Genomic DNA, 27,249 nt, shown 5'->3' with positions numbered 1-27,249 from the left:
ACTTTCTGCTCTAACTAACTTCACCAGTTTTCTTTCCCATGAAGACGATGTCTCAAAGTTTAACAACCCCCGGAAAATACGGATTTTAAGCCTCAATTGGTCTCCAACTTGAAAATTAGCAAACATGTTCCCACTCAACCTTCTAACGGTTTTAAAAACAATGAACTGACAGACCAGGGAGAGTGCTCGCAGTGTGTAAGCGTGGAAGGAGAGTGACTACACACATGCATACACAGCCTGAAATATCCTACCTCTTAAACACTCTGAAACGCAAATTTCCCACGCACAGCCATGACATTGTGAGCGGAAAATTCTAACCCTGATTCATGACAGGTCACAGCTAAAAGACAGGCATAAATAATGTGCAAAATTACCTTTCAGCCATGGATCTAAGCATACATAGCATACAAATGAAGTGTTCAAGCCATGCGTGGTTTCATAGAGCTATAATCCCAGAAGGGCCAAGATTCTGTCACTAGCCTAGGCTACACAGCAAGACAAGAAGGAGCAGGGGCAGAAGTAAGACAGAAGGCAGGAAGGAGGAGAAAGAAAGAAGAAAAAGAGAGAAAATGAAAATAATTTTGTTTACTTTTTTGTGTGTTTAATTTTGGGTCCCACCCTTCACCATACCTTGCTATTTACATGCTAATATTTCAAAATATCTTTCAAAACCCAAATTTTTAAACACTCCTTCATACAAAGTGCTTCAGATAATTGATACACCGCCTGTATTTATTATATTATCATGAAATTATATAACTACTTCCGCTTTTATTTACCTATTTTATTTAACATATCCAGTGTGTGGTTAAGCAGATGGCAATATATGCAGTAATTAAATGTTGTTCAAGGATACACACGTCTGTATACAAAGTATACAGAAAATACTTTGCTCAAAAAAGACCATTCCACTGGAAGTGAAGAGGAAGCCAGTCACCCGCCAAACACTCTTTGTTCTCTTGAATGCAAACATTTGGACAGAAAGAAAAGCTTTGCCTCCAACACCACTGGAACCTTCTTCCAAAGTCCCTGCTGCTGTGGGAAAGAGTCCGGGGTTATCTGAGTGATGTGAAGAATGAGAAATCCCTGCTGAAAAGTCACATTTCAAAGGGGTCAGACTGCACAAAAACCCCGTTTACTGTAAGTGTGTAGCGGGCAAGGATAATACAAAACTAGATTTCTTAAAGGGAACTTAGTAAGTAACAGTGTATCTCAGGGCACAAGGGACTATGCAGACTGGCAAGGGAAAAACAATAAAGGTGTGACTTTCACAAGCACAGCTTTCATTTCCATGTAAACCCATTCAAGACCTTCTGCTGGTTGATGTTTTTGACAGTCTCCTCATCCCTCCTACGTTACCTCATCTACGGCTCAGTGCTCTCTGTTTTATATTCTGAGACTACAGTAAAGTCCACGTCTCACTGAGATCCAGAGAAAACTCCCCGCTACAGAACTCAGCTGTAATCGGCTTCGAGCTAATGTATGAGTTCAGAGAGGCTGAGTGGAGAAGGGGATGCCAGCAAACCTTTGCAGGAATGCCCATCTCACCACCGTCCTCGCCAGAGGGCACACACACTCTGACCCTGCCTGCGTACAAACCTGGGTGCTCTGTCCTTCCTTCTTAAGTGTCCCCAATGTCCAGCCATCGGCACAAGCTTTGTACACAAGCACTGCTCTAAACAGAAAGGACTCACAGTTCAGAAGCTGGGAGAGGGAAAAGCAGCCAGGGGAAGCTGACAGGTATTGGTTAGGGAATACTTTATCCATAACAACTACTTGGCACCCTTTGCCAACCACCCACCCACCCAGGCCATGACTGTCTACCCTACCCTGCTTGCCACGAAGTAGAACACAAAGACGAGCATCACTGTCCCAACATATGCTTCCGTGGTATTTGCAGAAGCCATCTGGAAAAAAATCACAGCGTGTGTGTGTGTGTGTGTGTGTGTGTGTGTGTGTGTGTGTGCACGCGCGCGCATGCTCCTGTGCCTGCTGACTTGTGCACACATATGTGTGCATAAGTGTGTGTCTCACTCCTGAATGCCCTTCTGGAATTCCTCTGCATCATCATGCAGGCAGAAAGCCCTGGCAGGGTCCAGAAATGAACAGTATGTTGCAAAGGGCCTCCGTGGTTGTTAGCAGTCTGTGGTTCTCTCTGTCTGCATCCTAAGCTCCAGCTCTGGTGGACTTTGGGAACAGCCTGCCCCCTTCTGGTCTCCTTGAGCTCCACGAAAGGGCAGGGGTTGGGGTGGGCACAGCTTTAGGAGGATGGACCCCCAAGCTTTAGCCATCTTATGCACAATGCAGCCCCTGGGGATGAATGTGAGAGAAGGGGAAGAGAGCAGAGGGGCAAGCATATGACAGAAAACTCAAGCAACAAGACTGGACAGCTGGCAACTACCAGGAATGGAAAAGTGAAAGAAAAAAGAACAAAATGCATACATGTCTACGTGGGGAGGTAAAGAAATGGAGGCACTGGAGAACACAGGTAGGAGGATACCTGCAAACCTACGGATAAAAGCAAAATTGCGGACAAGCCCAGTAACTCTGCTGCTAGGACGCGGAATCCGAGAACACCCTTAAAAGGGGAAGTGGCACCCTGCCACCCACCTTTCCAACTGCAGACCTGATGTGACTGTGCTAGGACAAGAGGGAATAACACGCCTAGCTGAACACACATGGAGGGGTTGCGGATCGCTTCAGAACATCAGGGAGTTATAAAGAAATTGTCAGCTGGCTTCTTTTCTTCCCTTCTCGTTTATCTCAACAGGTGGTCTGCGTACCCTGAAAGTGCCTCCTGAACCCCATTTGCAGAAGGCACAGTGAGTCCCATGGTCCCCTCCGGAGCCTGTTTCCACATTGGGCCAGCAGTACATGCTCATAGTCTCTATCACCTCCCAATAAGTCTCTAATTCCAGAAGGAATATTATTTCAGTTGGAACACACGATCAACTCTGGGAGTTCAAGGACAGTGAGTGCCTGGGTCCCCTTGGGTACAAACAAGAAGGACTTGGGGACATTGAAAATGCTCCACTTCTCACCCACAAGCCTCAGTCTGCTCTGCACCACAGGTGAGGGCAAGACGTCTCCCTGGCAGCTTCCCAGCAGTCAAATGCTGTCAGTTTCATTCCCGAGACTGCTCCAGCCCACAGGCAACAAGAGCTACTCTCAGGCAATAAGGGTCTAGACAACCCCAAACAACTTGAGCACATCAGAAAGCACTTCTGACATACAGTGTCAAGGTGGTCTTCGGCAAGAGTTGTTGGAGTGACAAGCAATAACAAGGACTGTTCTCTTCCTACAGATCCGAGAAACACTCCCCTGGTGGCTACTGCCCTTCGGATGCTAGGCAGTTCTCTACAGGGAACTGGGATGATGGACAGTCACAAGGCATATCGAGCCAGCTCTCAGAGCGACAGTCATTGATTCCCACGCAGAGCAGAGACCCTGTGACACAGTTAGGGACTCAGAAACCCTGCTCTCCTGGCTCAGAAAAAGGTGAAACAGATACCCCCAAAGAAGTTGGGAACAAGGGAGGAAGACAAGCTGACGCCCCACATAGACAACCAGGTAGCTCTAGAAGAACTGTGGGAAACAGTTTCGGAGTCCTGGCTGTCTACATCCAAGCACACCCAGAGGTGTGGTGATAGTGTAGTCAGACAAAAAGACAGTAAGTGCGACGGGCCACCTATGTCAAGTCAGAGACAGCTAGCTGGGACCAATGGGCAGTGCCCCGAAGCAGCAGATTCCGGAGGAGGTGAAGTCAGAGAGGGCAGGTGATGGCAAGGTTAGGGACTGAGGAAGGTGGAGACAGGAGCAGCAGACACCCAGAGAAAACAGGACCCAAAGTCAGATCAGCCACGAGTGACCCAGCGCTGATTTGGGTACCAGGGACATGGCTTGAGTGAGGCACTCATTCCATGTCCCTTCTCAGCCCACCGCAAACAGTTAAGACCAGAGAGGCTGCGTGGAGAACCACCCCTGAGCAGCGGCTGAGGATCGGTCACGATCCGATGCACGCACTCGGGTGGGAGTGAGGCTTCAACACCCCCACATAGAGAGCAAGTAGGGCACCCAGCAAAAGTGACAGGGAACAGGACCCTCTTGAAAACGTGTCTCCCCTGGAGCTCACTTTCCAGACCCCAAGGGGGCGGTCCTCAGACTCCGCACAGAGCAGCGCAGCTCAGTGCACGACCCTGCAGCTGCCCAGGGCAGCCAGGACAACCAGGGCGCAGAGTCCCTTCGGATACCCGGACTGGGGTGGCAAGGACTGGTGGGAGGCGTGGGTAGAGTCTCCCATCTGTCTCTCTCTGTCCGCGCGGCTACCGATCCCCTTCTGAAAGGGCACCTTACCCTCGCCCGGGCGGCCAGTGCCCCGCGGCTGCCAGGCTGCTGCGCGCGGGCTCCTCCGGGGCCGCCTTCCCGTGCTCCTCCTCCGCCTGCTCGGCCTCCGGGTCCTCCACGGGCTGCGGGCGGATGGGCAGCAAGGTCCCTGCGCTCCCGGCGAGGGGCCGCGGGCTGCTGCTGCTGCTCGGCTGCTCCCGCCGCTGCCCCCGCGCGCCGCCGCTCGCCAGCTCCGGAGTCCAGGCTGCTGAAATTCCACACCACCAGTGTCTGCAGCAGCAGCACCATGAGCGCCGCCAGCAGCGCCGAGTGCGAGCGCCGCGCCAGCCTCCGGGCGCACGGCGCCGCCACCATCTTCCGCGGCGGCCCGGGGCGAGCGGGGTGCCGGGACACCCCGGTGCGCGCTCTATCCCGGGGGCTCCGCGCTCGGGCCCCGCCGCCGTCGCCCGGGCTCGCCGCTGCTCCTCCTCCTGCTCCTCTCCTCCACCACCTCCACCTCCCTTTCCTTTTCTGCCGCCGCCGCCGCCTCCACCGCCGCGGCGCGGAGTTTTCAGACGGGCAGGGACCCGGACGTCACCAGGAGGAGGGGAAGGCGGGAGGCGGGCGCGGGGAGGCCGCGGAGGGGGCGCGGCGCGCGCGCGCGGGGACACGACGAAAGGAGGAAGGTAGCCCTGCGCGATTCCCCTCTTCTCCGGCCAGGGTCCCCACTCCACCCCCAGGGTTCTGAGGCGGGCCTTCGGGTGACCAGGCCTGGGGAAGGGGCCATCAGGGACCCGGGCCTTAAGCAGAGGGCGGGGCTTGGAGGAGGAGCCGAGTGCAGCCGTGGGGAGGAGAAGGTGAGGGAGGGGGCGGGAGCGAGAGAAGCAGACAGACACCCCCAAAACGGCGTGGGAATAAGGTGGGGGTGCGAAAAGGTCAGTGCTTTGGGTTGAGACGGGGAGAGTGGGAAACAGACGAGCCAACGGTGCAGCTCGGCTTGCGGAGATTAGGAAAAAGGAGGGAGGGGTCCTGAGACCCTGTGTTCCATGTGGCAGAAAACTAGAGGCAGAGTTGTAGGAGGCGCGGAGTTTTCCGTCCCGGTTCTTCGGTTACACTGAGAAAACCTTGGCAGGTGGAGATGGAAGGAAACGTGGGAGTGTCACAGGTCCGGGATCTTGCAGCCCGGGATTCCTGGATCACTGAGTGAAGCGATGGGGAGGAGTTTCTCAATGACTCTCCGAGGTTAATCAGCACAAGCTTTGTGACTTCTGAGTCACCCCCCACCCCAGGGCCAACCAAAGATGCAGGGCTCGCTGACTCACTTCTCCTCTCTGGTCCCCAAGGACTCACAATCCAACATCCACCAAATCCAATTGGCAAGTGGATGCTTTGGTGGCTAAAGGAGTTTCCCAGCCCTCCGGGGCCATAAGCTGAAGGAGCCTGCCCAACCACAGAGTCTCCCTTCTTTCCATCCAGGCATCCTGATGTCTGACTCTCTGTGTGTACTAAGTTCAGAGCTGGGAGAGTCCCGCCTTGCTATGTAAGGGAAAGAAGAACTTTTCTCCAGTTCTGGTTGGTGACCTTGAACCTCCAGGACTGCTCCCTTGACCTTGTCTGCTCTCTCCTCTATCAATGAGAGTTTGCAAGGAATGATCTCTCTGAACTCAAATTTCACCCAGCCCTCTTTGATGCAGTCTTATTGCCTTTTCCTTTTGATGCATAGTAAGCACAAGGAGGGGACTGATGTCTCTGTCGCTGAGTTGGGAATTTACAGTGAATTCTTGACTTTTTGCCTCTTGCCTTTTTGAACAGCATCCTGGTTTTTATAGGGAAGAGAGTAGATATGTACAGAATCTATCAGGGAATGAGGATAACAGTGGCAGGAAATGGACCCTTTGGTCCACTGCACCAATATACCAGAGCACCGACCTGTGTGTCAGATGTGGGACCAGTTACAAGGATCCCAAGGTGAGGGAGGATGACCCTTACCTACAATAAGTTTGAAAGCCAGAGGAGCCAGATGTAGGCATGGAATCTCAAAAGGAAATGTAGTCACCATCACTACGGAGACTTGCAAAGGGGCCATGGGTTCCTGAGAGCACTTCTGGAATAACGTGTGTCCTTGGTCAACCTGTTACCCTGACGGCCTGAAGTCCTGTCCAGTGTCCACCTTCCAGCTCTGCAGCCAGGCACAAAGGAATTCCCACTGTATAGGAGAGCAGCTCCCTAGCTCACCAGCCTCCTCTTAATCTGCTTATCGGCTGGGAATATTTATAGTTCATGAAATAAAACACCTGGTTTAACAATCTAAAAATAAACCTTACCGGATCATATAACTAGATATTTCAGAGGACCGACTACAGGCCTGGCTTGATCCAGCAACCCAGAACTACTCCTGGAGAATTTTCTTTCCCTTCCTCCACTCTCTCTCTTACACCGGGTCTGTTCACACTGGACCATCGCACGAAGCCCGGCTTCTGTGGCTGAGACTAGTTGTAACCTTAGTTCATTTCTAGACCAGGATTCTCTCTGAAGATGCAGAGAGATTTTATTTTTTTCTCATGGCGTCATCTCTCTATCCTAAGCTACCCCTAAAGCAGTCACAGAGTCCAGGAAGTCAGACCATGGGGATGTCTGTAACCAGGGTCCCGTGATTCACCACTAGCCTTGGGGTAGTGCATGTTAGCATCTCTATAACTACTCAGCTGCTCCATAGCTTCGGGTGGATGGGTGCAAGTAGGTGCGGAAGAGCGGCGTCCCTCTTGGCTCCATGTAGTCTCCGTTGAGCCTTTTCCACCATGGTCCAGGCATCTCCCCTCCCCGGACTTCAGGGTTTTTTTTTTTTCTGAGTAAGTGGACAAAGGAGATGTAAACACAAGCCCTACATTGGCTGGCAGTGTGGAATATTCCAGCCCTCCGCCCACCTTTGCTTCAAGATCTCTACTGCATTTGCCTGTAAAGCAGCAATGACCTGTGCTTCCTCCAGGTGACACAATTAACTGGAGTCCTCCAGGGCCCAGGCTCTGACTCAACTCCCTCAGGGCCCGGTGCTTCAGCACTGAGGTTAAAGATCCTGGGCCTAAATCCCTGGAGAAACACAGTTGTTTATCTTGACTCATAAAAAGCCACTTAAGAAAGAGGTTCAGATGCCCTGGACAAGTAGGTTTGGAGATGCCATAAACAACTAATTTGATGGGCTTCTGGTGAAAATTTACCTGAGGTGACATCTGGGATTTTCTTCTTCTGGCTCCAAAATAAGGAGCCCTTCAAACATTTTAGAGCAAATGAGGAGGTAGAGATGGAACAGAAGATGAATAGCTGAGAGCTGGGGTGAGTTGGGGTATCTGAAATGTCCATCTCAATATGGCAGACAGTCATCTGGGAGAGCCAGAAGGTGGGTACCCTAAGCTTGCTGAACACCACCAAGCAGAAGTAGCTTCTTTGCGCTGAGAGAGACAATTCTTTCCATTTTCCAGTTATTCATAAAGAGGCATGTGGGTCTGGTTGATCGGGCAGAGGCCAGGGTCCTGCTTGAGACTCAGCAGTGGCTCCAGCCACTGTATCCAGAGTCCTTGGGGTTTTCATTCCACAAAGATGCATGGGACCCTATTACATGCAGGCATCCTGCTGGGCTAGCGAAATCTGGGAATGACGAAGATTCCCCAAGGAACCTTTCTTTTTAAATATGGCTCTTACGCTCCCATGCTATGGCTCCCAGGAGCCAGAGCTCTGAACAAGTTCGCCTGATTTGTGGAACTCCCACCACCAACCCAACTGCCAAATCTTGCTTCTCCATCACTTTCCAGGATGGAAGGCTGAATTAGCTAGAGAGTATTCTGAGTTATTGGGTGTGCCTAGGCCTAAGCTATCGATTGCAAAAGGGAATGTTTAGGACAGTCTTTGCTTTCAACGGACTGTCCCACAGGACAAGGGGACAAGACAAGTGATTGACAGCAATTGCAGTGTGAGTGCACGGAATGAATGCAACAGATGAGAACTAGACCGTTTAATGAGTGCATGTGCACATGTATGTGTATGTTTGTGCATGTGAAGGCCAGAGGCTACCTCAGGGGTGGGTTTAGGGTTTGTTTATTTGGTTGTTGTTTAATTTTCTTGTTTTGGGGTCTGGAAATTAAAAGGAAGAAAAGGCTAAACTGCCAGGAATGAACTGTCTCCAGATCCCCAGGGCTTGGATGGCAAACAATTGCTATCACAACCGACTTTTTAATGTGGATCCTGGAGAGTGAGCTCCTTTACTGAGCGAGCTATCTCCCTGCTCCTTCTGCTGTGTTTTAAGTTAAGTATCCATTGTTAATGTCTATGCCTCGATTTCCTCACCCATAAAATTGGGCTTCACATAACAGAATCTTTGTTGACATTTTCTCATAAGGATTAAATGAGATAACTAACACAAGTAATTTTTTTCATTCAGACTGACACATAAAGCCAATCTTGTGGGCACACACACACACACACACACACACACACACTTGGAAAATGGAGGCAATAGAATTATAATTTGAGGCCAGCCTGGAGTACATAGCAAGCCCCTAATGTGCCGATGTTAAGTGGCCAAAAGCATCAGAGAGAGGAGAGGTTTGGCCACAAAAGGCTGCCTGGAGTAGGCTGTGATACTCCAGGACTTTGATACTCCGGTTTCTCTAAGGGCAGATTCTGGCGTTATTTCTTTACCTCTGCTGTCTCTGCCGCTTACTACAGTGCAAGACCATGGGTGAAATCTGTATGTGGAGTGAACATCCATCAATTACAGGGTTGGGGACAGGTACAATGAACCAGGGGCATTCTTCCATAATGATGCAGGTTACTTTTGAAGCCTAGTACAGACCCAGGGTCAAATCCCATCTCAGCAATGTTTTCACTTCATGATCTGTAAGCATGTTGCTCAGCATCCTTGACTCTCAGTATTGGTAAGTAGAAAAGGTAAAAGAAGACTCATGTCTCCCAGGAGTTTCATGGGAAGTGGCGGCATTCGCCAATGGAGAATAGAAAGGCTATCAGCTCTGTCACAACCTGATCACCAGGTAAAGAAATTTCCTGTCCTTTCCAAATGTTCCTGCCAAGAGTTCCTGTGAACTGGGGCTTTGCCTGCCTCCTGAATTTAAATAGACTTCAGACTAACATTCAAATTTACAGAGGTATATGGTTTCCGTTTGAATCTCAATCACGTGTCTGTTTCTTGTTTTTATAGTCATTTTTTTACCCAAATGTTACCAATTGACCCGACTTTGCTCTTCAGAAGAATTTTTTAAACCTCCTCCTGAGTTTCACTTCTGCAGCAAACACAGACGTCGGGAAGCAGGTGGTTCACCTGCTTCTGCTTGATGGTGTGAGACCCCGGCACAGAACGCCTCCAACCGCAGAATCCCTGTTTCCAGCAGAAGCTCACAAGCCCACAAACCAGCGGGGGGGGGGGGGGGGGAGCAGTCTGGGCGGCAGGGTCAGAAAAGCCCCTACAGAGTGTGGGCTGTGGGTAAATGTTCTCTGTCCTTGACCCTATCCCACCGAAGGGAAGGAAGTGGCCTCAGTCAGCCCCCACGTGCCGACAGACCAACTGCTGACCTGTAGCTATAGTTCCAGTGACTCTTTCATCAGCAGAGGGCGCTCTAGTTAGCAAATAACTTTCCAGTGGCCTGTTTCCTGCAGGCAAGATCTGGAGAAAGCCAGAAACTGGGTGCTAGCTGGAGGTGTACAAAAGGAAAGCTCGTGGGTTTGCAGCGTCAGAGGTTACAGAAAACTAGCTAGAAGAGAAGGGAAGGAAGAGGCACCAGGTAAGGACAGTGAGAAACACTATTTTTGATTGAGACATTCTCTGCTTCCTGGAAACCAGTGCTTGGTGCTGTGAGGTATCGCAGCCTTAACTACAATCTGGCGACATTCTGATGGCTGAGAAGGGGAACAAACTGTTCCAGCTCCGCGTCTCAAAACTAGATTCACGGGGATGCTTTCCTTTAAAACAAGTTCCGTGGTGCCAAATTCGGTTCCTGGGACTCCAGGTGTGCCAGGGAGTGCATCTATCCTTTTGCTGCTGCCAGTATCTTTCCCCAAGGTCAGAATCCAGCATCTGGGCCTTCTAATGTGCACTGAAAATCAACAGGTCTCCAGGAATCTTCTAGGCCTTCAGTGCCAGCTTGGGACTGCTGAGACATCCAGCCTTGTGTGCTGAACAACTCCATGGGCATCCGGCAGATATCATTGGACTGCCCTGCCTCTGTGGTGTAAGCCAGTCTAATAAACTCCCTTTGCAATATATGTTCACCCTACCTGTTTTGTTCCTCTGCGACTCCCATCTAATACAGCTGTCAAGGCCAACAGTGATGATGGGTGGTACGGAAAGGTCATCGTTACTTAGCATCTAGTAGTAACTACTTTTTGTATTACACACTTCAGCGCATTCTATTCTACTGATACTGAATGAGAACATCTTTGATGCTCAGGGTAGGGATCCCTGGAAACTCAGCCATGACTAAAGCAACACAGAAGATTCCTATTGCTGTCAGCCTTGCACACAATGGATCAGGCGCATCAGAACAAGTAGGTAAACTGGCAAACAAGCACGATTGGAGAAGGTTGAGGGCAATGAAGAAATGGAGAATCAAGAGATACATTAGAGTGAGTAGAGTAGGCCAAGTCCTGACAGGCCACAGGGAAGCCTCATGAGGCAATGGTTGTGGAATAGTTCATGTCTTATCCTTGAGACGCAGTTCTTGCGGTACTCTAACTCCTTCTATGCCTCCAAAATCCACCATGGACCAAACAAATGACTGTAGATCTATTTGTTTTCTAGTGTATATAAAACACTCTTGGGATCTGCAAGCAAAGGCTGTTGCTATGTTCATTGGACTTTTGTGGCTGGGATTTTCTCAAACAGTGATTAATAAAAATATAACTCCGTGTGGGGATATAACAAGAACTATGGCATGGTTTGGAGGAAATTTACAAAATAAGGAAAAAGATAAAATATACCAACCATCTCAGGCTTGGAAAGATAGCTCAGTCTGCACAGTGTTTGCTAGTCAACCAATAGGACCTGAGTTTGATCCCTAGCACCCACATAAAAAAACCCAAGCATGGTAGTGTATGTCTAGAATCTCAGTCAGCACCAGCAAGGCAGAGAGATGTTGATCCATAGGACTTGGTGCCCAACTGGTCTGTTTAATCAATGCGTTCTAAAGCAATGCGAGATCCCCGTCTCATAAAAACAAGATACATGGTAACTGAGGAAGACAACAGAGGTTGTTCTCTGAGCCTGCGCATGCACATATTCACATACACACATGCATATACAGACACACACACATACACAGGTAGACATCTGTGCACACACTCACATGCACAGACATACACATTCGCATGTGCCCACACTGTACTATCTTATCAACAAAGGAAAAGAAGCACCTGGTGTATTAGACTTTAGTCTTGATTCATCCAGATACCTATTTTACCCAACTCACCTACCCCAAATGGTCCAAAGTCCCTTGTGCCACAGATGCTATTGCCCAGTCCTTGGATCTTTCTGTGGTCAAGCACAGCTCTGTAAACCCAAAATTGCCTCCCCACCTGATTTGCAGTCTCAGCTCCACACCCCAACATTGGCTTGTTCTGCATCTAGTGCTGGTTCCCTTGGAGACTCTGGAATTTTATACCCAAGGACTCCATTCCAAAGGGGCTTCAGAAAACCAGGAAATTTCTGGTAATCTCTTTGGTATGGCAGCACCCACTCGCTACCCATCTATACTTATTCTGCCCTTTCTGTTTGGTGATATGCTCTGATTTTATTTGGAGTGACAGTGTGCCCAAGACAAAAGCAATGGTTATCAGTGTTCTTGTTAGAAGTGATCTGAGAAAGGAGAGTAGGAGTCGGTGATAAAACTCCCAAGAAATACTTCCAGATGAAGACATTCAGTACACTGGGACTAGCTCTCCTTTGTGCTTTATCATTTCCATTCTTTCTAACTAGAATATAATGTGTGTAGGGGAAGTGTTAGGAGCCACTCTGTAACCAAGAGGGCAGAGGTGGTAAACCAGACAAAAAGATGCATGCTGGGACACAGCACCTGTCCCTGACCTCTCTGTTCGAATGAGGCTTCCTCATGCTAACTTCCTCATCGTCTTTGGAACACACCAGAAGGATGTTCACCTCATAGCATTGCCTTAATTTGTTCATTCTGTCTTTGCTCAGATGCCTGTGTCCCTCGAGATTCTGCTCCTGATCATATTCGTGGACTTAGTGGCTGGGACAGCACCATTAATCACCTTGACTTTGTTTCCATTTTTCCTCTAGAGTAAATTTACCTAGATTACTTTCCTCATGTAGCCAGGCTTCCTTTGTCTTGGGCATTTCTGTACTTGATGCCAACCACATGGCATACTGTAAGTCTCCTGTCACAGTTCAGAGACCGCTCAACTAAGAGTGAATGCTGTCCTGTCTTGGGTCATTAGTTGAATAAGTCAGATAGAATAGACAACTCAGTTAACAGGAATAAACATCACATCAGGAGAGCCTATCTTCACCATGGCATCAGATGGCTATGGATAGGAGGTGTGGACCTGCCATGGGTGTCAGACATGGCTGTGGTTGAGGATGAGATTGGGGATACAAGCCACCCAGCTGACAATGCCACATTCTCTCACCAACCTCTGAAACATCCTACCTGCTTTTCTCATTGTGTAGCCAAATACTTAACCAGAAGCAGTCTCCAGGAAGATGGATTTATTCTGGGATCATTCCACCATGATGAGTAAGACATGAAAACAGGCTAATCACATCTCATCCACATCAGGTAGGGAGGGGATAGAAAACCTCAAAGTCCACCTCAGTTGCTCACTTTCTCCAACAAGACTCCATTTCTTAAAGGCTCCACAACCTTCCCAAAAAGTGCCACTAGACTGAAGCCAAGTGTTCAAATGTGGGAGTAGAGTGAACAGTTCACACTCAAACTACAGGCAAGCTGCTTATGTCTATGTCTTTCTGCATGTGAAAAGCTGGAAGAACACTAAATCCTCCTAGTATTGTCAGGGGACTGGCTGGCTGAATGAATGAATGAATGAATGAATGAATGTTATTTAAAGCCCTTATACTGGTGCCAAACTCTTGCTGATGCCTCGCACACAGACTGAAACTATTAGAAAAACAATGAGGACTTGATAAAAATAAACACATATATATTTGAAGAAATCAATACACTTGTTTTTCATAGCAAACAAATAAATAGAAATAAAAATGAGGAGGGACATGGAGAAAACACTGAGCGCAACCTGCAAACTCAATTTCCCAGATTCACTGAGATGCAGAGGTACCTAAACAGAAAGCAAATAGCCAGTTCTTTTAATCATAAAGTCTATTATACACCCAGACACAGAGAAAACCTCAACAAATGCAATGGTTTTATAAATTTTCATTTTTTTAACAGCGTAAAATAAGAGACACACAATTTTACTCAATTCATCCTTAACGATACTTAAGGGACTCAGCAGATTGCAGTGTGAGAGTGTATGTGGTGCTGTTTGTGTTTGTGTGTTTGTGTGTGTGTGTGTGTGTATGTGTGTATGTAAAACAATAATAATTAAGAGAGAAGAGGTCAGGAATCTGGCATTGTTGGGGAGGCATGGAAGGTTGGAGAAGGAAAGGAAAAGAGCAGTGGAAATACAGTACTCACATATGAAATTCTAAAAAATTAAATTAAATTAAAGATCATATCTCCTATAATCACATTGGCAACTACCCCAACTATCATCGGAGAGCTTGCGTCTAGTAACTGATACAAACAGATGCAGAAATCCACAGTCAAGCACAGGGCTGACCCAAGGGAATCCTGTTGAGAGAGGGAGGAATGAGCCGGGGCAGTCAGGTTCATCACGAAGGAACCTACAGAAGCAACTGGCCTGCTCCTGGGAACTTACAGACTGCAGACCAATGGTTAGGGAGCCTGCATGGGTCTGGTCTAGACCCTCTGCATATGTGTAAAGGTTGTATCGCTTGGTCTACTTGTGGGACTCCTGGCCGTGGATGCTTTGGTTGTTTTCATACCCGTTCCTAATGCTGGGTTGCCTTGCCCAACCTTAATACAAAGAGAGGCTCTTAATCCTATCTCACCTTGACAGGCCGTGCTTTGTTGGCACCCATGGGAGGCCTGCCCCTTTCTGAACAGAGGTGGAGGAAGGGTGGGCTGAGGAGGGAGGGCAGAGGGAGTGTTGTGGAGGGGAAGCTGCAGTTGGGATGTAAATAAATTTAAAAATCTAATTAATAAAAAATTAAAGGCCAAAATAAAAGCATATTTATATACCAATCTATATGACAAAAGCTATAGTCTAAGAAAAAGCTTTGGACTATAATGCCTTCATTATACAAATGGCTAGGAAAATAACCAGAGACTTACTAAGAAACCAAAAGGCTACAATAAATAAACAACAAACGGCAAAGTCATGGTAGCACCTGCCTGCCATCCCAGCACCCGGAAGACTGACACAGGAGGATCTTGAGTTGGAGGCCAGCCTGGGCGACACAGCAAATTCCAGGCCCAGGTTGCATTATGCAGCAAGACTGTGCCACACAAGTGAAATCAAAAAAGACAAAGTAAAGTAAAAGTAGTTCCAGACAGAAAGCCAACAATGAGAGAAGCCATCATGTTAGGGTCTCAGAAATTTGGGGTTCAGAAAGGACAGTGAGGTGGAATGCCTTTTAGTGAGAGATTTATCAAGGGCCTTCTTAACACTGCCAAAGACAGCATGTGGGGGCTCAAGAATACATGGCAAAGCAGGGTCTAATGGCGGACTCATGTCACAAGGTCTACAAACAGCCCACAGTTCACTCTGCTGTCAGGTTCCTGCGACTTCTGGGAGGCAGGGTAAAAGAAGTTTCTGTCCTTTAGGGTTTCGTCATAGGGGATGCACCTATTGCCCCCCCTCCCAGTCCCCATTGCTTAGCATTCTTGGTGAACTTCCTCTAAAGAAGCGAGAATTACATAATTCAAGGGCAGTGTCTCCACAGGGCACCTGCCATTCCTTCTAAAGCAGCTGTTGGCATAGAGTGGATAAAAGTAACCTAAACAGCTTATCACGCAAACCTAACACTAGCAGATGTAAGTTTAAATCATGGCAGAGGAGGGAAATGAATTCAAAGCCTTTTCTGAATGTTTAATATTTATTTATCGACTGTGATGGGAGAGGTCCTTGCACTTTTGAGGCAGGTGCTACATTCCTCAGCCTTCTGTAAAGCTTGTTTTTAAGTGTGGATTAACTCTCCACAAATCTAAGACAAAAACCACACCATTATGTCAAAAAGACGTAATGGAAATCTCAGACCTGAAGGGAAATAGAAAGGGCTGCCTGGAACTTGATGGCCGGTCTGTCATCTGACCACCTAAATGGCTAATTTCTTCAAAGCAATACAAAAATGACCAAAGGCAAGACAGGAGATTTGAAGAAACAAGTCACTCAAAAGAGAAGTAAGATTCACCCTTGAATAAGCCAAGTTGCATATCACTGTCTACAAACAAAATGTCCCCCACTGCTATTTGAATATTTCCCAAATCCTGCCCAGGTCTTTCAGATTTGCCTGTGTGACACATTCATCTGGTGAGGTTTGAAAACTGATGATATCCCAGCTCTGACTCTGGTAGTTCCTGTGCACTTGCCTGGGGTGTGAGAGAAGTGGCTTCAGCACAACTCTCCTGCTGATTCTTGTGTACCAGCCAGGACTCATAACCAACATCACAGAGATCCTCAATTCAAAGTCTCTGGGCGTGGAGATGCAGCTCAGTGGTAGAGCGCTTGTCTAATAACAGCATCAGTCTGGTGTGTGCAAGACCCTGGCTTCTATTTCTTACACACACACACACACACACACACACACACACACACACACACACACACACACAGAGAAGAAACCATGAAGAATAGGAAATAAACTTTACTCACGAATAGAAACAAATGTCTCTCTTAAAGGAATAATGTGTAAAGACCCAGCAGAGGCTACTCCAAGAATGTCAAGAGTTCAGCACTATTTGAATCAGGTAAGGTCTCAAAATAAGCTGTGATGACGTCATGTGTTAAAGAGGAAGCTGAAAAGCTGTGTGACCCAAGTCAGCCATGCCTAATAAGACACAGAGTAAAATACTCACTGAAGGAAACCACTTGACTATAATGAAGTCTGTGTAAACCAAACTCTGTTGAAGATGGACAAATGACAATCTTTAGCACAGAAGTTCTTATAAATGAGCCAAGGAAGGAAACAAAGCCACCCGTGTAAGCACTGGGGAAGCCACATTGCTCTGGGCTCTCCGTGCTGCTGGCTTGTGTACCAAGACACTCAGTGGACTCCCAGAGCAAGACAGAAGCAGGGAGAGGGAGAGGAGAGGGGGGAGAGGAACAGGGAGGAAGAGGCAGAAGTGACCTAACTAGAATCAGTATTTGCCAGAATCAGAAACAGAATTAAACAGCCACACTACTAATAACCTTCCTCGCCACCAACAGTGGTGCCCTTGGAGTGGCTTTGTGGGCAGTAGTGGAACCAACACAGCACTAGATACAAAGCATGCAACACAGGAGACAAGTAAAAAGCATCAGGAGCAATAGAAAAAAAACTTCTAAAAATAAATTTTCAAAACATCATTGCATCTTGTCCATATGAAAATAATTCCTGAGTGGGAATATAGTTAAAAAGTAAAAATATTTTTCAAAAAAAGCCTGTTAAAATATCTTGAAAATTCAGCATCAATTAAAATATTGATATTTATTTTTAATAGTGGAGAGGGGAAGTAGGGTATTGAATTCATCAAATACAAGAGCAAATATTCCAGAATAAACTAAGCTGATAAAGACATGCTTGTCTACATGTGCATATGCAAGGCAGCTATGTGTACATATCAAAATGTAATGTTATGTATTATATTAATATGTATCACATATTATATTAATAAGTATCAGAAATCATTATACTATATATTACTATGCACTATACTATATATTATATTAACATGGATCAGAATGCATTATACTATATATTAATACACAACAGAAAGCATTGTGTTATATATTAATGCTACATATTGTATTATACATTATATCATATAGTTTGTTGCAGCTCACAGTCTGAGGTGCAATCCATTTGGTTGGGAAGGCATGGGGACAGGAGTGTGAGGCGGCTCCTCACGTTGCATCTGCGGTCAGCACACAGAGAGATGAATGCTGGTGCTCAGCTCACTTTCTCCTTTTTATTCAGTACAGAACCCCAGCCCAATGGCTGGTGCCATCCACACCCTACCATGAGCCTTCCATCTTTAACTAGACCTAGCAGCTCTCTCACAGACATGGGCAGAAGTACGTTGCCATGGTGATTCTAAGCCCCATCAAGTTGCCATCAAGATGAAGCATCACAGACTTGGGACCACATCACCCAGCTCCATGAAGGAATGAGGTTCTGATTTGTGAGAATGTGTAGATAAACCTCAAAAATATCAGAATGCTAAAGATAGCCAGTCACAAAAGACCATGTTCCACATGGTTTTATTTATATGCAATGTCCAGAGTAGGCAGTCTAGTGAGGCTGACATACAGTAGTGGTTGAAATGGCTGAACAGAGGAAGGAGGACTCAGAGGTGATTGCTGATGGACATGTAGCTCTTTGGGGGAGGGTGATTTTAGATGTTCTAAAATGAGGCTAGCGATGGTTTATAACTCTGTACTGTAAGGAAACAGGTGAACCTTTATCATATGTAAATTGTATCTCAATCAAGTCATTAAAACATGAATACTGTCCACCCCACATTTGTTTTGTAACAATCGATATGTAACACACGTGTATCCCGCTTGAAGACGCAGCTGTCCTTTTGCTGGCATTGGTGCCTATCCTTTCAAAAAGTTCAATTGTCAGAAATCCAAATGGGACACCAGTAAGCTGCCACTGTCTGAATGCTCAAGCTGTATTTGCCTACCCTAGCAAAGGCTGGTCTGGTGATCAAACGTGCCATCTCCAAAGGCAGTCGTCATCCTGGGTTAGAAACACAGTCCTCACATGTCCTCTTTGTGTGAAAGTGGCTCGAGTTTCTATAACTGTAAAATGAAGAAAAGTTATTGCAAGAATTGAAGGATGCATTTGCGTAATTTAGGCAATCTCGGGCACACAGTGGGTACACAATAAATGTGTTGTTGATAATGATGTTAGTAGGGATGAGTAGATGTCTCTGGAGAAGGCAAGCAATATTAAGAGATAAGCATTTTTATTTTTTATCTATCTTATTTACATCTCTATATTTATATTGCATATTGACACTATCCCTGGTGAGTTTTCACTTAGCAAAATAATTATGTAAAGTTCCGTTGTCTCTAAGAAGACAGGAAAGTGCTGATCACTGGAAAAGGCATTTGTAAACTGAACATGAAGAACGTCAAGGATAGACAGAGAGGACAAAATGCCTCCTGAAGATTTGGAAGAGTGCTCCCTCCCCAGTTCCTTTCCAGGACAATGGAAATGCCTCTGAGATGCTGGCTTTGACAATAAAGTACCATACAGTCCTGCTAAAGAAGACCTCTGCCATCCAGTATGGCTAGGGAGTTCTGGCTCAGAACAGAAACTCAGGTGTTTGGAAGCAAAGAAGCAAGTTTGCTTCCCTCTAGGCAGTTAGTGTTTGTTTAAAATTCATTACCTATAAGGCTGGATTTGTGGGCAAGGAAGTCAGGACCGTGAGGAGTGCGTTTACCCATTGAGACGGTGGGACAGATCTAACGGGAGACCACCAAGTCTAGTTGGAATGGGACTGATGGAACAGGGGACCAAACCAGACTCTCTGAAGGTGGCTGTCGGTGCAGGAGGACTGAGAAACCAAGGACAACGGCAATGAACATGACCTCTACAGCATGGACGGGCTCACTGTGAGCCTTATCAGTTTGGTTGCTCACCTTCCTGAACTTAGGGGGAGCTGGGAGGACCTTGGACTTAACATAGTGAAGGGAACCCTGAGGGCTCTTTGTCTTGGAGAGGGGTGGAGTGGGGGTATGGGTGGAAGGGAGGGGAGGGAAGGGGGAGGAGATGGAAATCTTTAATAAAAAAAAAGAAAAAAAAATAAAATTCATTACCTGAAGGGATCGTTGTGGATGTTGAAATTACCCATGCCTTGATCTGGACAAAAGTGCATGAAAGTCTGTTAACCTGCACAAAGGGTGTGTAAGCCTTACATAGCTTCTGCCATAGCATATCTGTGTGTCTACATAGCTACCTTTCTGCATATTTATGTCACTCTATAACTCCATCTATCATATCTATTGCTGTCTGTCTGTCTAAGAATGTGACCCAATGAAACACTCCATCTTTAGATAGAAAAAGATTACTTACAGACAGTTACCACATCTTTGCCATTTGAAAACACCAGATACAGTCCAGCTTTGAGCACTATGACTTCATGATTATTGTATGTGATGACATATCAATAAATTGGAACGTTTTTGCAACAACCGAAATTCAGTGAGTTTGCAAAACCATGGGCAATGTTATGTTATGAAATGAAAATTTTAGAAAAGCAACCTCTTTCTAGGAGATATAATGTTTGCATATACTTCACAAACAAGATTATACTAAAATATGCATGGAACAATGACAAGAGAATAAGACCCCAGATTTTAACATCATCTTTAGTTGATGGGGCTCTCTGCATAATTTGTTTGTTGGTTCATCATCCCTTCATTTAGAAGACATGACTTTAACTTTTACTATTGTGTAAACAGCATTAATACTGTGAAGTCAGCAGGAGAGGAAGGCAAACGCTGTAGCAAGACTCAATCTTCCTGTGATTAATAGCGTGGGAAGCTTGCGATTGCAGCCTTGGTGTCGGATGCTGGGCTCTCTGCTTTAAGGGCAGTCATCCACACAGCTAAAACCAATTTCCTAAGGAGATCACCATCAGGTTTGGCATTACAGCTCAGTTGCAGATGCTGGACTTACAGTTTTGAGATGTGCCTCCTGGCCCGAAAATAGTTGGTTCTGTCCCAACAATTAAGGATTTCTCCATCGTCGGAGCAAGCTCCTCAGGTCGCTTATGCTTCCAGGAAATCTTGGAGCATCAGGACCAGACAGAAATGCTGCAACCTGGGAGTTTTCATCTCCCAAGAGGAGATTTTCTCAGCATGTATAATTCAGAGGAGGCTCTTTGGTACCTAAATTTACAAACAGTCCAGAACTACTAAACAAAGACCCACATCTTGAGGGAGGGGGCTTAGAGGAATAGGAGTTTGCTCTTTGAACAAGATTGTCTAATGAAGATGCCAGTGAACACAGCCTTCAATAATCTCATTGCATCTCTCCCTTAGTCATCCTTTTATTAAGCATTTATTGAGAAGCAGACAGTGCACTAAACTCCGTTGTTCATCAGTGTACACAGGAAACTGGCAATAACTTCCATCCTGCATGCAAAGTTGATCAATCTGTAGTGGTGGTTTTGGGTGACCACTGGCAAAGGTGATCGAACTATACTTAAACGCAAACAAAGAGAGCAATGATCAAGTGGTAATGTCTGCCATGATCATGGAAGGGAAAATGGTGCTACACACACCATACAATTGCCATATGTGTATGCTACTTCTGACAGACTAAGGACAGTCATTTCAACCTTGACAGAGTATACTCATTATAGACTGATAGAACCAAATTTCTACCTATAGTATCATTTCTGAGAAGGTACCAGTGGAGGAGAGAGAACAACAGCGAGGGTTTGGTAGCCATCTGCTACAGTTTTCTGTTTCCACAGCCCTTTTTATGCCCGCTAAATCACATAATATTTAGGATATCCTTTTGATGGCATTCTATGCTTCTAAAGATGTCTGTTTCCATCTCCTTTCCACACATCAGGCCCTAGGTTTGGAGAGGTTAAATAATTTTTTAAAGTCCCCAAATCAGTTACTCTTCACCCCAGTATGGAACCAAATGAGATGGAACAGTATCCTCTTCCTTCCAGAAGGTCAGACAATCCATTCTGCTAAGTGTGGGTAATTATTTTGGTTTAATGGGTTTTTAGGAGACACACCTAACCCAGTTTACTTATTCAGACAAAGGGAGGTATGGTCTGTTTCCCTTTCTGTTCACTAGATGTGTAGGAGAGCTGGTGCCCAAGAGCAAGACGTGTTACCCAGACAGCAAGAATGGAGCTTTCCCACACTGTCCACAAATGCATACTTTGTAGATAAGCCTTGGCCAACATAACTGACCCTCTCTCTCACTCTCTTCTAAAAAATTTTTCAGCCTGGTTCAAATGTTTATAATTATTTTGTAGACTAGACATCATCCCGCAAAACAGTATATAATTACAAATTTTTCTGTATGCCAATGCCTCTGCTAATGGATCCAGCTGCATTGTTGCCTTATGGTTTCACACCATCCATACACAGAGATATCACAGTGAAGCTGAGCAGACACAGAGGAAAATCCAAGAAACGCAAAGTAGAGCAGTCCAACTCCCAAGGCTATGGTTCCCATCTCCTTGAACTGCTTACCATCTTCCAGTAGGTTCTCACCATTGAGCAGCAGAGACTGATGGGAGAGTCCAGGCAGGGGGTGGGGAAGCAGGTAAGGAGGAAAAAACCAGTTGAGATCAGCAGAGCTCAGGAGAAGTCAGGGTGGCAGTTTCAAGGTTTCCCAGAGCAGAAGAGTAGTGGGAGAATGCTGTCAAAGAAAACAATAGCCTACTCAATCAAGTCCGTCCCACATGGGGCACGGTGAAGTCTGGTAAGCCCCTGAGTCCTGGAACAGGAGATGACAATCAGAGAGCCTGTGGGATGTGTGGACAGAGCCACAATTGCTCCGTAACCACCTCTATATGTTTCCTTTTTAAACCAAACAACTTCACTGAGGCATGAGGCATGAACAATGCATTCATCTACATAAGAGTACAATTTAATGATTGGTAAATTTATTGAGTCGTGTGACCATCCAACATAATCTATTTGGGGAACATTTTCATTACCTGAAAACACATTACCTATTCACAGTGAGTTCCCATTTCTACCTCAAACCCTGAGCAATGACTAATAGAAATTCATGTCTCAGTATCCTTAGGGTACTGGTTCTAGGACTGTCTTGGGTTAAAAAAATTTAGAAGATGCTAGAATCTCTTATATAAAATGAAATAGTGTTTGCATAGAACCTACACACATTCTTGGGTATACTTTATTCTCTATAGGGCTGAGGAGGTGGGCTCAGTACATAAAATGCTTACTGTGCAAACACGAGGATCTATGCTTAGATTCTTATGTAGAAATTCTGAGTGCATTGGTGCATGTTAGTATGCCTAGTACCAGGGCAAGGAGAGAGATGAATGGATGCTTGGGACTCACTGGTCAACCAGTCTAGATGAAACAGTGAGCCCAAGGTTTGGTGAGAAACCAGGCCTCAAAAAAAAAATAAGATGTAGAGAGACTGGAAGCCACCTGACATCAATCTTGGGTCTCCACCGGCACACACATGGGTGAGCTCACCTACTCAAACACATGCACATAATTTCTCTAGATTACGAATGCAATGTTAACAGTTGTTATATTGCCATTTCTTGTTTTATTTATTTATTTATTTATTCATTTATTTTAAATAAATTTTACCTAAATTTGGATGAATCTGGTCAGGTAGGAGAGGAGATTATAACTCCATGGCAGACAGGACGTAGAAAGTGGTCAGATATGAGTCATCCTTGAAGACCCAATCTCAAACACCCATTTTCTCTAGCCATGCTCTGCCTCTGATGAATTCTGGAAACTTCTAAAATAATGTCACCATCTGGGGGCCAAGTATTCAACACTTTGATCTGAAGATTGGAAAAGGTGATTGAATTCTCTGCCTCTGGACATTTTAGCTAAATGAAACTATATAGCAGATAGCCTTAAGGATTTGTTCCTATCTGAATGGCTCATGCTGCGAAACTCAGAAAGGAAGATGAGCAACAGCTAGTGACTAACTTCTTACTAGGAGTTGGGAACCTTCCGTATGACTTGGTTTCATTATGATTGACAAATAATGACTGTACATGGCCTGGAGTCTCATAGTCAGCATGCATTCCTTCACCTGTGATTTGGAGATGTACAAGGGACTGTCCATGGCTGGTTAAGAGTCTTAAAGTTCACCACCTCATCATTACAATCAATGTGCCTGGCTTAGGAGCCCATATACTTCAACAGATTCAACAGTTTCTGGTGGCTTTTGGAGCTTCAGAGGTCAGTCTTTGGTAATAAATGATATTCAGAAGAATCTTAGCTTTTAATCTAGCTTGACAACTCCTTCACTATTTTCTTTTTAAAATATTTTTATGCATATTGGTGTTTTATCTGCATGTAAGTAGGTGCATCATGTTTGTGACCAGTCAGAGAACAGAAGGGGGCATTGGATCTCCTGCAACTAGAGCCATAAGTGATTGTGAATCACTATGTGGGTGCTAGGAATTGAACCCAAGTCCTCTGGAAAAGCAACAAGTATTCAGCAAGAGCTTTTAGATACTGGACCATCTTTTAAACCTCTCATCATTTTCTTAGAAGTTAATAAAATGAAATGCAACTTAATGAAAAGCAACAATATCAGAACAACCAGTCAATTGGTCAACCTCAGCTGCATTCTGAAGAATTGCCTTCTTGGAGCATGGAGTCTCTTACCATGCACATTGTGTGTCTTCTGGACGAACTGACTACAACATTCTATATGTAAATGTATATTTGGTTTGTGACTAACCATGGTAACAATTGCTTATAAATATAAATGGTTAGGATGGCAATGTAGAACCCCCATCCTAGCTTTCCCACAGCAGGATATGAGTCGCTGCTGAAGGCCAGTGTCATAGTTCTTCTATCTCCTTGACTCTGGAATAACCTACCCAGTAGTAGCTTGACTGCCCTTCCTCTTGTCATGTCTTGTCAATTAGACATGATCAATTAGAAACATCTGATATTTTCCTTAGCACTATGGATCAATTGTAAAATAAAATAAAAAACAAATAACTGACTAACTTAATTGCTGATGTTCTTGAGTAGGAAACCTATGATTACCTTATATCAGGACTTACCTGAGTTTAGATTCTGCAATCCATTGAAGAAGATCTGCAGGTTCATAGCTGCAAGGGAGTCATGCTGGATCTAGGAATGGAGATGGAGACAGGTAGATGTGACCCTATTTCCTTAAGGCCAACTCTGGTAGCTTTATTTACCTCTAACATAGGCTCTGTGAGCATGAGTTTTCAAGTCCTAAACTATATGCTTTCAGTCAAAGCTGTGTAGTGTGTATTATTGGCTTATTTTTTATTTTTTATGGTTTATTTTTTTATATTTAAAAATTTCCATCTCCTCCCCTCCTCTTCCCCCTTCACTCCCCTCCCCTCCACCCATACCACCCTTCCCTCTCTCTCCAGGCCAAGGAGCCATCAGGGTTCCCAACTCTATGTTAAGACCAAGGTCCTCTCAACTCCCCCCAGGTCCAGGAAGGTGATCAACCAAGCTGAGAAGGCTCCCACAGAGCCCGAACATGCAGAAGAATCAAAGCCCAGCGCCATTGTCCTTGGCTTCTCAGTCAGCCTCCACCGTCGGCCACATTTAAAGAGTCCGGTTTGGTCTCATGTTCCATCAGTCCCATTCCAACTGGAGTTGGTGATCTCCCATTACTTCTGTACCACCGTCTCCATGGGTGAATGCACCCCTCACGGTCCTGACTTTCTTTCTCATGTTCTCCCTCCTTCTGCTCCTCATCAGGACCTTGAGAGCTCAGTCCAGTGCTCCAATGTGGGGCTCAGTCATTTTCTTCATCTATTGCCAGGTGGAGGTTCAGTCCAGGTGGAACTCCACCTATTGGCTTGTTTTTATTTTATTTTTGTCATCAGATTTTTATATTTTTTCTTAAATTCTAAAAAATCTTTGAGGATTTTGACAAAATAGAATAGGAAACAAAATCCTCCCTGACACAGGTCAATGCCATGTAGAAGAGCCTCATTCAGGAAAGTGGAGGTCTCTTGTTCTTGGAGGTCAGTCATAGAAGTAAAAGTAGATACACAATATGAAGGCCCAGTTCTATTTCCTATTGCCTGTAGCAGTGTTTCAAGTTCACCATTTGAAAGGTGTTGTCTTAGGTTCGTGTGGTTCTTCTATGACCAATGAGTCCAGAAATATATAAACAACATGGAATGTGTCCTTCACTTAAAACTGCAACCAGTTGTTAGAGGATGTCACCCAGGACCCACCTTGGACACAACACACTGTACCTTAAAGGAAATGTTGGAATAGATTTTCAATTATATTTTTGATAGATGGAGGAACTGGCATTGTTGCCACATGTCACAATTCCTGCTGCAGCTAGTCTGTCACTTTGCGCAACCCTTGGGTAGAAACAAACCCAGATTAGAGTTTGATTACTTATTTGATTTAGGGATGTGGGTGAGAGCACAGTGGAAATGGACCATGTTGCCACTATTTCTTCTATCTTAATTGTAAACAGGGTTTCTCAACACAGTTTGCCTGTGATGGGAGGATGTTATATGAACCCCCTCCACCAATCACAGCTACAATACTTAAAGTGGGGGAAATGGAGGCACAAGAAATTTGATGGAAAGACCGTGTTAAAAATAAGGGGTGTGTGGAGAAATGGCTTGATCAGTTAAGCACTGGCTTTGCAAATACAAAGATCTGAATCTGATCCCCAGAATCCACATAAAAATGCAGGGAGTAGTGGCTCACAATTGTAATCCCAATACTGGGGAAATGGAGATAGGATTTCTGGAGCTCACTGACTTAGCCTAACTGGTGAGCTTCAAGCCAATGAGAGAATTTGTGTCAAAGGAGGTGGATGACCTCATTGAAGATGATACCTAAGGTTGTCTTTTGGTCTCCAGTGAACAATCAGGCACATTAGCATACACACACACACACACACACACACACACACACACACACACACACACACACACACACACACACACAAGAAAACCATAAAGGGATAGAGCAAAATCAAAAGAGAAATAAAAGGAATGTGAGATGGAAGGAAAAGGTATAAAGAGAGAAAAAAGGGAGGGAGGAAGGAAGGGAAAGGAAAAAAGGAAAAAAATAAATAAGAGAGCTGGTAAGAGATAAGTTCAGAAAAGGACAGCAAAGAAGAAAGAGAGAGAGGAAAAGGAAAGAGGAGAGGAGAGGAGAGGAGAGGGAAGGGGAGGGAAGGGGAGAGGAGGGGAGGGGCGGGGAGGGGAGAGGAGGGGAGGGGAGGGGAGGGGAGAAGAGAAGGAGAAAGTACAAACATGGATAATCCAGTCTCACATCATCACAAAGCCTTCTGGGTTCCTTAACCTGGCCAGTGTTGGTACATGTGTCTTGATAACTTGTGTCATAGCTGGGCCCCCTGCACCACAAGGTATTTCAAAGACCCAGGTGGCACCTCTACCCACAGATGTCAGTTCCAAACATCTTAGAAATTCTTCCTGTGGGCAAGGTCACCCTTCACCAGGAATCCCCTAGTGAAAGGGTCCCTGTCCTTCCAAGTCTGCCTGAGTTCAAACTATATACCCAGGCAAATGAGGTGCCTGTTGCAGGGAACACTTACGTGTTTTTTCCCATTGTCCCTGATGATAATTTAACACATTACTTTTACATTAAAACAAATGTAGATATATTATAGAATAGAATCCAAATTTAAGACTGGAAAGAAATTTCATGTCTGAAATGAGGTGATGTTGGCTATACTCCCAGAACACTTGGAAGATATACATTCACACCTCCCAGCCTTGGAGGAAGCTAATAATAGCTACCAATTATTGAGTGCTGACCAGGGGCCAGGAAGTCTCAGGACAATCACCCATTTGATCCTTATAGTCTGTCATTTTTGGATGAGCTGACTGAGGCCCAGGGAGGTCCCAAAGCTAATGGAAAGACCAGTAGCTGTTCTGTGACAAAGAATATGTTGGAACC

At 45.6% G+C, this 27,249-nt stretch overlaps 1 protein-coding gene across 2 annotated transcripts in view; it reads right to left on the bottom strand.

Annotated features, from left to right (window-relative positions):
* Nucleotides 1-4,698, bottom strand: part of Xylt1 (xylosyltransferase 1) — a 307,805-nt gene extending 303,107 nt beyond the window's left edge. For both annotated transcript variants that reach the window (XM_038341040.1, XM_042055636.1), the window contains exon 1: nt 4,354-4,698. In XM_038341040.1, coding sequence (XP_038196968.1) covers nt 4,354-4,698 — 345 coding nt within the window. The remainder of the gene's footprint in view (nt 1-4,353) is intronic.
* Between the last annotated feature and the right edge of the window lie 22,551 nt (nt 4,699-27,249).

The sequence above is a fragment of the Arvicola amphibius genome, chromosome 1, assembly GCF_903992535.2.
Source record: "Arvicola amphibius chromosome 1, mArvAmp1.2, whole genome shotgun sequence".
In the NCBI taxonomy this organism is placed as follows: domain Eukaryota; kingdom Metazoa; phylum Chordata; class Mammalia; order Rodentia; family Cricetidae; genus Arvicola; species Arvicola amphibius.
Note: the sequence above shows the minus strand (reverse complement) of the source record. Positions and strands in the feature narration are given on the sequence as shown.